Here is a 13778-nt window from a genome sequence, read left to right on the forward strand (position 1 = left end):
TACACTAATTAAAACATACCTATAAATATAACTTGCCATTTCTGCCAATAGATCCTCCTAAATGTTACACACTGGACTTTTGAAAGGTTTTTGAGGCATTTTTTTTTTAATCATAAAATGTTAGAAAACATTAATGTCAGAGCTTAAGGTGACGTCTCTTTAAATTATTTGTTTGGTCTGACAAACACTCAGAAATCCAAAGATATTCAATTAACAATAATAGAAAACAAAGAAAATCCTTAAAATTTTGAGAAGCTTTTTCATTTCATTTTTGGGATAAATTATTCTGGGATGAATTAATTATCACAGTTGTTGGAGAATAATTGTTTCAGCACAAGTCAGGACCTCCTATTTGTTGGTTATGCATGAATGTTTTTATGTGTGCAGTATATGTAGATATTAGTGTGCACATGAGTATACCTGCAGTGCCTGTGGTTTCTGGGATCTCCTCCTCGTAGATATCGAAGTCCAGAGGTCTCTCACTCAGCTCCTGCAGGTAACGAGCGGTAATCCTGCAGAAACTCTGCAGCGACAGACCCATATACTTCTGTCTGATGAACAGGGCCTTCACGACACATTTGGCAGCATCCAGCAGATCTGTGAAGGGAACCTTGATGGACGAACAATAACAAATGAGGATAGAAGGTGAAAAGGACAGAGGAGGTGTTATTTAATTGTGAGAAAATTGTAAGAAAAGTATGTTTCTACTAAGAAACACTACTTTCTTTTCTATTTCTCCCTACATTACTGCAGTGACTCTGACTTACCCCACATTTCTCCTCTCCAGAAATACTGACTCTCTGGTATTCTTTCTCTGGAACCAGTTCTCTCTCCTGCAGGTCAGGAGATTGGCTCTGCTCCTTCATGTATCTAATGATAAACCAACAAATTTTCTTTTTTTATTAAACATACATTCATTGAATAATGTCACAGTTGCATTTATCCAGAGGAAACACTCACTCGAGATCCGTGGCACTGTCAGTCTTCATGAACTCCTGTTTGGCTCGCAGGAGGATGTCGGGTTCAAACCTGAGCACAGAGACGCTGAGCTCACTTTACGATCATCAGAGCAGAGTCTGCCCGTAAACATTGTCACATGTGTTTGTATGTTAACTGACAACCTCCTTCCTTTCTCTGCACTTACTTGACATCCTGGCTGATCTGTCGCTCGAGGCGATGACGTCTCTCCTCCAGCTGTTCGATGGGGCTGTCCTCTGGAAATTCATAGGGGGCACTGCGCATCTCACTCTCTGCCAAGGTGCGGGAGAACAGCTCCTTCAGACAGACAAAGTAAACAACATTACAACAGTCAACACATCTAGCTACAAGTAAGTTTAAAATGAGGATAATACTTGATTACGATGAGTACTAACCTCAGCAATCTCCTTGTACTTCCCGTCCATGGATGTGCGCAGGTCAATAGACTGTTTCAAGGCCACAGGGATCCCAGGCAAAGAATGCTGGGAAGTGAGGAGGTGGCGGGCACCACGGAGATCAACTAGTGATAAAGCGGGGGAGAAAATAAGAGAGAAATCCTAAAATGAAGGAGAAAACTATACATCTTTGGAAGTACTGAAGAAAGTCTTATTTTGGGCTTCAGTATCTTCTATTGATGATCGTCAGACATGTGAGTCCTTAATTTCAGTAACTCTAAAGACACACACAGCAACTCATTTCAGTTTGAAAAGATGATAAATGAGTTTTGCTTGCAACACCTGCATCCAATTAACTGTCAATGAGCTCATCAACCTTGATTAAAATAGCCACTCACTTTTCCCAGCATGGAAAACAGTGGGTGAGACATAACTATGAATCAGCTGAACTAGCTAAATCAGCTTAATGAGACTAATCTTTATTTATTATTCTTCATTCCTTCAACATATAATGCATCCACAGTGATCAAAACAATCTGCAGAAGCTTGTTGTTCCTCTGTCACAACAGCGGAGGTCTGAGCTCAGCGGCTGTTTGTGCCTCAAGACACAATGGACCATTCAGGTGGAGAGCCCATCAGCACATACACCGGCTAATACCCTCCATTGTTGCCATCGCACAAGACTCAAGTTTTATACAAACCCAGTTGTCATGGAAAGGCGAGAAGGGAAAACGAAGGGGGATGGTCACTGAGAAAAGACTTGGGACAAGGACGGCTGTGAGTGGACGCAGCAGTGAGGAGAACAGAGAGGTTAGGCATTCGGCTGTGAGAAACAGACACAGAGAGGAGAGCCGATGCCTTCACTGCTGTGTAACTCCCCCTGGGTGTATATTTAGCGGTCAGTCTGCAATGATATTAATCTTTCCCTTGAAACTACGCACCTGCCACTGAAATATTTATCATCCTGCTGAATATTTCATCCTGGGTGCTAGAGTGTCAGTGGGGCTGTTGTCTGTCAGTATTTATAGACCATACACACAAGAATAAGGTCAAAGAGGGTGTACTGTATGATACCTGCACACTGTGTTGTCTTTGTGCTATTGTGCCCCGTCTAAATTAAGTCTGATTTATTTAATACAGCTTGTCTGAGTCTGTCTGCTCTATGGGGACAGTGTAGGAGACCAGAGAGGCTAATTAACTGGGCCGATTAGGACTTTACAAAAAGCTTCATTAATGGTGTAAAACCACTTGGCGAGGCAGACAGAACTGTAGCTATAAAAAAAGAGGTGATGGTTTAATCATTGCCCAGACCACAACTCACCACGTGTTCACCACCTTCTGCTTAACACTCTCTGTCCAATCAACACATCCCACTCAACACGCTGAGCAAGTTTGCCTGCACCACACGGCAGCAACGTCAAAACATACACAAGTATCTCAGACTGGAGTATTTGAGCAAACACTGAGGGAAACACAAACTTCTGCAGTGTATAAATTACACAAGTGCACTCATGCTTTGACCTTTTAAAGGCAGAATAGTCCAGTTAAATCAAACAAATATTACAACAACAATGGAATTTATTGTGCAAGGAGATCACCTCTACCTAAATTACACAAATGAGGACTTTAAGGAAGATGGTAGATCATTATTCTCCAAAAAGTTGTATTTTTCAATATTTACTGAGAATTGGTTTAGATTGAACCATTTTGCATAGGCACATAAACCAGACTGACAGTAGCTCATCAATCAATGAGTTGAATTCGGTACTGAAACGATTAATAGTCCATGGACAGAAATTAAATGACAACAATTTTGATAATTGTTGAAGTAAGGTTTTGTATTGCTGGTGAGGCAAAACTAAATATCTTGAGACTTGAGAAATACTGTAAAATGGATATTTTACATGCAAATAATCAGGAGACTAATCAAAGAAAATAATTGACTGACACATTTAGTAAATACTTATATTATGAGTAAATTCCCTCTGTCCGAGCTTGAATCAATTTAAATAATAACACATGCTGTTATGCCGAAGTGTCTTCCAGTCTCAACCACAAAGTCAAGCCACAGAAGTGCACGTCTGTGTAATGTAATGGCCGGCTAAGATGTTATCTGTGCTGTCGGTTTGGGGCCCATCAATTTGTCATGATAACAGTGGACGCTGGTGTGGAGGGCAGGAGGCAACCAGCGGCAAAGACATCAATGCTGGGCCGCAGTAAAGCCGAGCCTTACCGAGCCTGTCGGGCCTGGAGCTAATCCCCTAATGGCTGCTATATTTGGATGAGTAGCATCCATGGTTACATAACAACTCATCCCCCCACAGTTGGAGAGCAAACCACTCAGAAATTAAAGTCAGCCATGTTTCACTTGAACATATACTACATAATCTGGTTGGCTAAAGCTTTTATTGATCCAATAGGAGCAGGAGGAAAGCAGAATGAGGGCTTAATAAGACAAGAGTGAAACAGATTATCCACACGCTAACAGGTGTCCGTTACAAAAACAATCAGAGACAATGCAACACCACCACCACAACCTTCATTCCACTGAGCCCCAGAATGAGGTCAAATACTATCATGTTGCCGAAGGGGCTTCCACTGCATGCATATTTCAGCAGCAATACAGAGTCCTAACCCCAGTCTAACGCAAACTGGATGGTGCAGTGAAAAAGGTCCTCAGGGAAGAGATCACAAGTGGAAAGTCATCCAAAGCCTAGAGCAAGAGGTCAAAGGCAGAGGGACTTCCTGTGGAACTTGATCTACAGTATTGCTTATTTGTTTTCGCTGTTTTTTTAAGAAAACTTCTCAAATAGAGTCAGGAATCCCTGTCTGAACCCACACAATTCTGGCTGACTTTAATATAAAGAGATTCCCTTTCTTTTACCCTCTGCTCCCCCCTCTCTTTATTTTCTACCATCACAGTCCATGCATCATCAGCTGGTGTCTACCTGCTTCCATTGACTATGCAGATTTGGTATTCAGCCCACAAGAAATGCCACTGACTCACAGCGGACTCCGTGGTAAATGTCTCACAGTGAAAGCAGTTCTTACTCACAGCTCACATGTGTCAGTGCTGCTGAGAAAGCAGGAATATCGGAGAACATCGAATATAAACAATACCGTGCTGGAGGTTCATTCTGATAAGTCTTTAGTAAGATCGGGTATTGTTTGACATTTTTCCATACTAGTGCTGATACATCTTCGTTTCAGTCAAGTTATTACATTTTCAGTGCATTACTTTTTTTTGCAAAACACCTTTTTTTAATTTAACAAAAAAGGTGATGATCTCTAATCTTAACTTTACTCTCATCTTGCCGAACTAAAATAGAATAAAACCAGGATTATCAGGCATTTGAAGCCATTTTTCAGTATTTGAGAGTTTTCAATATTTCGTCAGTGTTAAAAAATGTCAACATATAGCCCTCGATTTTATGGCAGAGTATTTTGATCAAAGCAGTCTGCCTTCCACAACTAACACATCTATAAAATCATACACATAACATCAGAAAAATCAACAGAACTGAACACACTGACAATGTGCGTTATCTTACACGCCATTGTTTCACAAGAAAATATAGCAGACACACATATTCAGCATAGCAACAGTTAAATTTGACTGCTCACTACGAAGTCTCATGTCTAAAGGACAAACACACGACAGGGAAAATGCTGCAGGACCTAATGACTCCTCTGCTCCTCTAAAGGATGCATACTCCTCCAGCATCTCTCACTGGCTCTGCATCAAACAACCTGTAAAGATGTGCAATCAAGATCATTCTATGGCCAGATATGGTTTAGTCTCTGTAGCTGCAAGAACTGCATGTCTGCAGGCAGGTGTTGGTATTCTTGTAGAAACCTCTGTTCTGTGTTTCCTCTGCTGCCTTCAGCCTTCTCACTTGAACCATAAAGAAAAGAAACACTAAAAATATAAAGGCAGGAAGGCCACTTGCCTTTAGAACAACCCTTTCGATCAAAATCCCACAGTTGCAGGTGTAGTCGGCACAATTTATCGATCTGCTCTGCTTCTTTGTGCACAGTTGCACCTACACACCATCTCCAAAAGACATGCGAAAGCGAGTTTGTGGGACAATCAATCGACACAGATTCTCTTCACCACACTGAAGACAGCACTGCTCAGGGCTATTACACAAAGCCGTCAAGGGACAGGCAGAGGAGAGTGGCAGTGAGTGTGAAAGAGAGAAAGGAAAAATGGGGAGGGTGAGAGGGGAAGAGAGGAGAGGGTTGTTTGTGCTTCTGGAGGATGAGGTAGGATGAGGTAGTGGTGCGTACCTGTGTCCTCAGAGCCTGTGTTAACTAGCAGCTAGCAGAGCTGAGACAGAGGCAGAGAAAGACAGAGGGAGAGAGAGACTGTCCTGGCAGGGAGATGGAGTATGCCAAACAGCAAATAGCCCAGGACGTGTGTCTGCTGTCCTTTCAAGATGGGTTAAACATGATGGTAGTGAGAGGATGGAGAGACACAAGAAAAGAAACACTTCAAACACTCAGTCTAATGACAAAACTGGCAAAACCACACGTACGCTCTCACATAAACACACTCACAGAGTCAGAGTCATCTCCTCTATTCCCTTAATCTGTCCCTGTCATACATACAAAGAGCTGGTCCAGCAGATCCATGAACTCCCCCTGCACATCCCAGAGTGTGACCCCCCTCTGCTCTGTGTGCCTCCTGGTTCAGGCCAGCTGTCGCTGCACTATCTGCCTCTGGAGCTGATCCTCCTCATTCAAATGCCTCTGACATCTATCTGGGACATACCACAGGAGGGAGAGGAGGCAGGGGGAGACGACATACATCACAGGCGGATGTGGGTTCTCCTGCTGCGAGTTTCTCTCACAGCACCCCCCTCTCTCGTCCACTTTATCCTCCGTGCTGTGTTTTGCTGAGGAGACCATGTGTTCGGGGTGTTTTAGTCATCTGTGTGAGAATAAAATGGTGCTGTCTCAGCGGCAAGGTTTGAGATGTCACGGTCTGGGTTTTTCCCCCCGTAGCTGAATAGCTGCAGTCTGAGGGAGATGACTCTCTAATAAATTAGACCTTGCCTCCATCTCCTCTCACATGAATGAAATTAAAGGGCCAGCACATTGTGCCCATTATGATTTCTGGAAAATGCTTTCCCATGCTATGCACACAGAACTGTGTGTATGCTAGAAATTATGAAATAACACATTAATAATTGAGTGAACTGATGCAATTTCATGACACAACGATAAATGTGAAATCCTTCATTGTGTGCAAGTTTCTCTGCAGTCATATCTCTCTTCTTATTATACTTTTGCACTGAATGTAAATTTGCTCTGGATAACAGCTGCATGCTTCAGTTGCAAAAAAACATGTCATGAAAAATGTGAATATTTCAAGATTTGACTGGAACTGCATGTGAACTGCTTCTTTAGTGTCTGTTAAGATTTGGAGAAAAACTTCCAGTCATGGCAGATCAAAACGATGAGATCGGACGAGAATCCTGACCTTTAATTAAAAAAATGCCCATTACTGTGTCAGCAATTGATCTTTTCAGAAAGTGTCACAAGCCTTATAGATAAAACTGTGGTGAGCGAATCTGTTGTTAGCTAAAACTTAATTCCATTATTTTTCAACCAATGAGTAAAAGAGGCCTTTAAGCTCAATCAATCATCAGTTTGTATCAAATGTTTGTGCTGCTTATCTTATCTTCTCTTGCTCAAGACTGTCTAGAGTTCAACTCAGGTTGTCTTAACTTGGAGCTCAACTTGGAAATGTTTTCTTTAAAACATCACAACACTGTTGTTTTTAGCAAATGTTGCTCAAACAAAAGGAAATTGTGCATTTGTTAGGGACTATTTTCCGCTGTAGATCTGATGCCCAAGAGAACGCAGTGCATGTGGGGTTGAGTCAACGACAGTTCCCATGTCCATCATAATGAAAGAACAAGTTACACAGTGCACCAGATGTGTTTTTAATAGACTTATAGTAGAAAACAATGCTGCTCTATGAGACAGACAAAAAGCTCTATCAGGATCTGGCTACACAGGCAAATCAATTTACTGATTCTGGTCTTTTTTATTAACAATAATAACATAAAGAATACTACCAGGCTAATTTCTGAAGATGTCTTCATCATCTGTTATCACATACATATGTGCATCGTTCTATTTTGTGAATTTCTCCATACAATATGCTATTAATTTATAACTGGTACAACTTTATATCTAAATACAGTGCAAATATAACATCCTGACAGCCAGAGCATCAAATACTGCAAATAAAACAAAATTTCCTCCTCTTATGAGGAGCGAACTGCTCTTAAACTGGAGCAATCCAGTCTGAAAAGCAAAGCTGACAAAATGGATAGAAAAAACTTCGAGCACTACAGAAAGTGAAATGCAACCTGACTACAAGCAAATTACCACTCGGCCTCCCAAGGTTAAATTATTGTCCGTGTTTTTTCAAGGCACTCAAACTCAAAATTGCTTTCAAGAGGGCTAATCAAATTGTTGTGGACCCTTAAGAGGAGAACAACAAACAAGATTGCTGTTTATTGATTCATCATCAGTGTGGCTCCATTTCTTGAGACCAGGCTCCCCCTGATGGTCCAATGCTGCATCACACACAAAGCTTCAATCGGGCCAACCTATATTTATCGTTACAATAACAGCAGCAGTGGAAGAAGTACACAGACCAATGGTGCCTTTCAGAGTACCTATTTTATTATTGGATCATTATTGTTAATACATTAACTAAAAATTGTTTTCATTTTGCAGCTGCTCCAGATGAGCTAACTTTATATTGTATTGGGCATTTTAATTAACAGATGACATGTGTTGTGTGAATATTTTTAGTGTGAAGCTAATAAATATTTTTTATTATGAGTTACTCTGATGATTATTTTATGAATTGATACGATTAATCGTTTAGTTTGTTAAATGTTGATACAATTGAGCTCTTAGAGCTCCTGGTGATGTTTTCAAGTTGTTATTCAAAGAGCTAAATTGTTTTAAAGGAAAGTAGTAAATTAAAAGGCTGAAACCAGCTAATATTCAGAATTTTTGTTGAAAAATGACTGACTACGATTAATTTAATGTCTATAAACGAATCACTGAAATGCTGTAGCTCTTAAAATGTATCTGTAACTAGGAACTATAGCTGTAAGATAAATGTAATGCAGCAAAAAGTACAATATCTCCCTCTGAAATATAGTGGAATAAAAGTTTGAAGTAACTTCAAATAGAAATACTCAGGACCAGCATGTGGGATTTATTAGCAGCTAGAGGTGAAGACAGCAGCCAGCTGAATAACGTGAAATATCCTATCTAGAGCCAATGTTTGTTCATTCTGGGCCTACTGCTAGAAACTCTGTAGGAAAAGGACTGTAGGATAAAAATGTTCATTCTATAAAGGTAACAAAACACAATGGAGTGATTGATTCAGGGTGATTATACACTAATGAAAAATACCTATGATATTATATTCCAATTTCCCAATATCGCCCAATTTTTGTTTTTTTGGAAGAAAACTTAAGTACTAACTTAATTAATTACTTAGTTACTTTCCACTATTGAATAAAAGGACCCAATAGACAAAACACTAAAATATTTCACTCATATTTCCTTAATTTAAGATTCTGCCTATAGCAGCACACACTGTACCTTTCAGACAAGACTCTGGCTCTCCACAGGTCGATGTGTTGCAAACTACAGTTTCATCGGGCATCATGTGTACTGCATCCCAACACCATTAAGTATGAGCGACAATACAACAAAGAGGTCCCACCTACAGGGCACAAGTCCACGAGACCCCTAACAGGCCAGCTGTTGGCTCACATGAGTAGCAGAGACACAAACAACTAAACCACAGTACAGTAATGTAGATACATGAATGAGTGAGTGACTGAAGGTTATCAGTTGAAGGTATGTTGGCGTAGGAGTCCCAGAGTTCCCAGGTAATCATTAATTAGAATTTGAGCTATTACTTTTACAGATTGGATCACTGTGGGGAGTGACAGGGATTATCATTTAACCCAGAGGGTCTCTCTCCTGTAATTACTGTATTTGTTCATGACACACACCCTGACATGTGTGGGCATGTAACGGTGACAGGTTGTGACACAACCGAAGGAGGCATGAACAGGATGTGGGCAAAGTACAATGTGTTCAAAGTCCTACATCAGCCTACCGTACTGTCCAAACGATTGGAGTAAATCATAGTTATTTCATGTCGTTGTGGTATTTATTTCCTGCAGATAGATAATATATTTACACCTTTACTCTATACTATATCTTTTTTTAAATTTAATTTATCATGTATTTTATGTGCTCTCATGGGTAGTTATTACTCACTATCTTACAGTACAACCTTTTCGTACCCTTTTCATCTACTGCTACAACAAAGTTCTTCATATTTGATTTAAATGGTTCAACAAGTGCAGTGAACAGCACGAGGCACAGAATAGGCTAACTGGTGGGTGAGTGGGTGGCGCTCTCATCTCAGAACTACCTTTTTCACAGCCAGAGAAGTGATTCACCCGCTGCCGTTCTCTGCTCAGCTCACTCTACAAAACTTGCAATAATGTGCTAAATATGGACAATGCTATGCCTTGGTTCTTCACACTGTAACTGCACAAGAGAGCAAGAAGTTGTCTGACATGCATGACACAGTGTGTTAATTGTATGGGTGGTCTATAACCTTTAAAGAAAGGTAAGCTGTGAGTGATTCAAGCTCATTTAGTGCTGATTAGATTCTGCTGCAGATCACATCTATTCCACTCTGCTCTGTTGGCAAAGAGCTCATTAGATTAGATCGAAAGCTCAGGATTCTTATTAAAACAATCTAATAAGCTAAAGCTCCTCAAGCATGATAAGTGCCAGTTTACACAATTGTTAAGCGAGTGAAATCAAGTGTCAGACGATATATAATTTATGATCCTGTTATTAGCAGCTGCAGCAGATGCAAGAATAGCAATCACTTTATCAAACATTCATTGACACTGGCAATTATTCAAATAGCCCATCTAATACAATCAAATGATCATGAATCTGCAGCCAGTTTCCACTGCATGAATTTACACAGACTGTACTGTACAATCTGCCACAACTAGATATGTGCCCTTTTGAAAAAAATAAATAAAAAAACAAAACAAAAGGAGATGAGTCACCTAAATGTCATCTTTGCTTACTCATGTTGTTCCCTGAAAGCTTTAACAGCATAAAATGTGAACGTTATCTCAATGTGCTTCTGCAGAGACATCCTAAATCAACCCCAGAGGCTTCAGAACAGAGTGGCAGATGCACGGTCCGCTTTTTTCTCTACATGTAAAAAAACTGAAATCTGTCTCTGTCGAATATAAAAGCCGAGACACCACCTCATCATTCCAGCCACTATTTATTCCTCCCAGTCTGAGACTCCAGAGCAATTTTTGCAACAGCTATGAGCTGTTAATGGGGGTAATCACAGAGCACGGTTGGAGGAGGATGATTGGTGAATCACTCAGACCTCCAGCTGTTGTATTTATTGTCAAGGTTACAAATCAATCTCTGACTATCTTCACAGTCTTCACAACTGTAACATCACAGCATGTCACTGTTGGTCATACATGTCCTTAGTGGTAGCATGACCCTCGGTGTGGGGGATTGTTAAAGATACAGTATATTTTTAAGGCAACGTTTGTATTATGTAATTCTAATAATTTATTTGCCTATAGGGGGAGATTATGTCATCTACTTCTAATACAAATAAACTTGAAAACCAATGATAATAATATTCACAAAAAAGACTAAATGACACAGATATTGCCTCATTTCTAACCAGTAACGTGACGTGTTGACACTGGTGTTTGGTGCTGCTGTATAAGAATATCCCCATTTGCATGATATTAATATGAACTGAACGAACATGTTTTACATTTCAGAGAAAGTGACAGTGACTGAGCGGAGGGAGGGGTATTTAAAGGGCTGGTATTTCATCATATGGTCATTCTACACTCTTTGTAGTTTGGATGAAAGGCTGATCAGTGTGTGCATACATCAGAGTGAAGGCTAATCCTCTCATTCAGCAGGGGGATCAAGTCCTGAGGTATTAGACCTACATATTCTCTCCGGACCACATATTGCCATCAGGCTAAATGAAAAACACTGTCATCACATTTATGTAAGCAACACACTGTTGCTCTTAAGGGAGAAGCCTGTGTATGTAGGAATAAGAAAAGTCCTATTTTTAGGTTAAGCTTGTATTATTTTTCACCTTGTGCAGAATGTGTTGAAAGGGGGTCTCAAGCCAAAGTGTCACCAACTGATGACGGAGAATAAAAACAACAAAATACCAGTTTTCACCTGACAACAACAAGTTATGCAACAGTTCAGCAACGTCAAAATTGTTCCTGATCCTGCTGCAAATTAACTTTCTGGCTGATGTTAGAGAATGTATGCATGCATGTTGTATCATTTATTATAATTTATACAAATAAGCCTGAAAATAAAAGATGAAATGAAAAGCTAGAAGCCAGCACACGGACAAGAAACTGCCACAAATTATCCCCAAATCCTCCACATGCAGAGAGCGTCTTCTGCTACACCTCCCTAATCAACAGGTTTTCCCCAAACTACTCGTAGAGAAAAAGTATTGAACCCTGTGTCTTCGTCTGTCACTGATACCCTAAAATAATCATAAATATAATTGTTTACAAAGTCACAGAATTCACTTAACCATGCACAGTCCAGAGCCACAGTGCCTCAGGGTCAGTTCATGAGAGAGTCTCAGACCATCCTCCCCTCCCCATCCCTGAGCTCCCTCCACTCACCTGTGCTGGCTGTGTACTGCAGGCTGCCCCGCTTCTTGAAGGGGGAGAGGGGTTTGCTTTTGGCCCCGGCTGTGGTCCCGGGGGGCAGGTTGGAGGACATGTTCCCAGGTTTTGCAGTTCAGCTTGGTGAGAAGAGCTGAGTGAATCAGAGCTGCAGAGGACGGAGCGCTGGAGAGCTACAGAGGGAGAGAGGAGGAGGAGAGGGACGAGAGGAGAGATGCAGCACAGATGCTGGGAGCTTGAGGGGTTTCGGCTGCAGTCACCGTAAATGTGTGTGTGTGTGTATGTGTGTGCGCATGTGTGTGGTACGTGCCTGTGAGCAGGGATTTCCAGACTGGTTGGTCCAGTGAGGGGCTGCGGAGCATCCCTCTGCAGCGAAACAGGTCCCGCCCCCTCTGAAAGACTCTCGTGCCCGAGCTGCAGCGTGGATGGAGGCTCTCTCTCTCACACACACACACACAGTCTCGTTCTGCTGTTGCCATGACAACCACAAATCTGTGTGGGCAAACCAATAGAGAGAAAAGTTGTGTGACACAGTAAAATTAAATACTACAAATATGAGCAATATACCTTATGTAATAATAATAATAATAATAATAATAATAATAATAATAATAATAATAGTAATATTACACAGTCTATAGTGTAATGTAAAAAGAATTTAAAGGCCCATTGTGTAACATTTAGGAAGATCTATTGGCAGGTATGTTTTTGTTACTGTATAATCACCTGAAAATAAGAATTGTTTTTGTTAGCTGTTTTTATCTACAGAGGGAGCGGGTCCTCTTCTACAGATTCCGCCATTTAGACTCCAATTAGAAAATGTTAGCACAATAAGATGCTAAATTATGATGGTGAACATGGTTAACATTATACCTGCTAAAGGTGTCAGCATGTTTGCATGATTATTGCAAGCAAGTTAGCATGCTGATGTTAGCACTTAGCTTTAAGCATTGCTGTACAGCACAGCCTCACAGAGCAGCTAACTTATAGACTCTTTTTAATTATTTCTAAGTAACATAAAACAAACGAGGAAACACTTGTTGGATTTGACAGTGACGTAACACAACTTTAAATGATCTGATGAAAGACTAAATGATTTGAATCATCCTCTTTTATGTAACCCAATCATGTGGACAAAACACTTTGTTGTTTCGTTGTTGTTATATCTGTCAGGTATATATTATTTTTAGGGCAGGAACTAACTGTTATTTTCATTATTGATTAATCATTTGCTCTATAAAATAGTGAAAAATAACAAAATCTTACAATGTGACATCAAATCTGATAAATCTGAAAGCTGGAAACAGAATGGTTTTGTTTAAAAAAAGACTTAATGATTGAAAGATAATTAAAATAGTTGCTGATTAATTTTCTGTCAGCCGACTAATCGACTCATACACTTGACAAACACTGTGTTGTTCCACCTTTTTCTGTGGGTCTCGACCTGAATGATGACTTGAATCTTTATCATCACATTTATTTTGATTATTTTATTATTGTGACTTCGTCTCATAAGAGAGGAACCACTGTATGATAAGAGAGGACACGAGAGACAGAGCAGCCTGTGGCAAAATATTCCTGGAAAATAACCTCGCTGGGTTGCAAAATCTCAGAG

The 13778-nt window shown here is 40.3% G+C and overlaps 1 protein-coding gene across 1 annotated transcript in view; it reads right to left on the bottom strand.

The window, feature by feature from the left end:
• The window catches only part of ampd2b (adenosine monophosphate deaminase 2b), an 11801-nt gene extending 5696 nt beyond the window's left edge, over nucleotides 1–6105 (bottom strand). The window contains exons 1-6 of the mRNA XM_035655852.1: nucleotides 5985–6105; nucleotides 1374–1498; nucleotides 1145–1275; nucleotides 961–1029; nucleotides 768–870; nucleotides 421–610 (exon numbers count right to left, since the gene is read on the bottom strand). Coding sequence (XP_035511745.1) covers nucleotides 421–610; nucleotides 768–870; nucleotides 961–1029; nucleotides 1145–1275; nucleotides 1374–1403 — 523 coding nt within the window. The 5' untranslated portion in view covers nucleotides 1404–1498; nucleotides 5985–6105. The remainder of the gene's footprint in view (nucleotides 1–420; nucleotides 611–767; nucleotides 871–960; nucleotides 1030–1144; nucleotides 1276–1373; nucleotides 1499–5984) is intronic.
• Between the last annotated feature and the right edge of the window lie 7673 nt (nucleotides 6106–13778).

The sequence above is a fragment of the Morone saxatilis genome, unplaced genomic scaffold (assembly GCF_004916995.1).
Source record: "Morone saxatilis isolate NCDOM2014 unplaced genomic scaffold, NCSU_SB_2.0 Contig15, whole genome shotgun sequence".
NCBI lineage: Eukaryota > Metazoa > Chordata > Actinopteri > Moronidae > Morone > Morone saxatilis.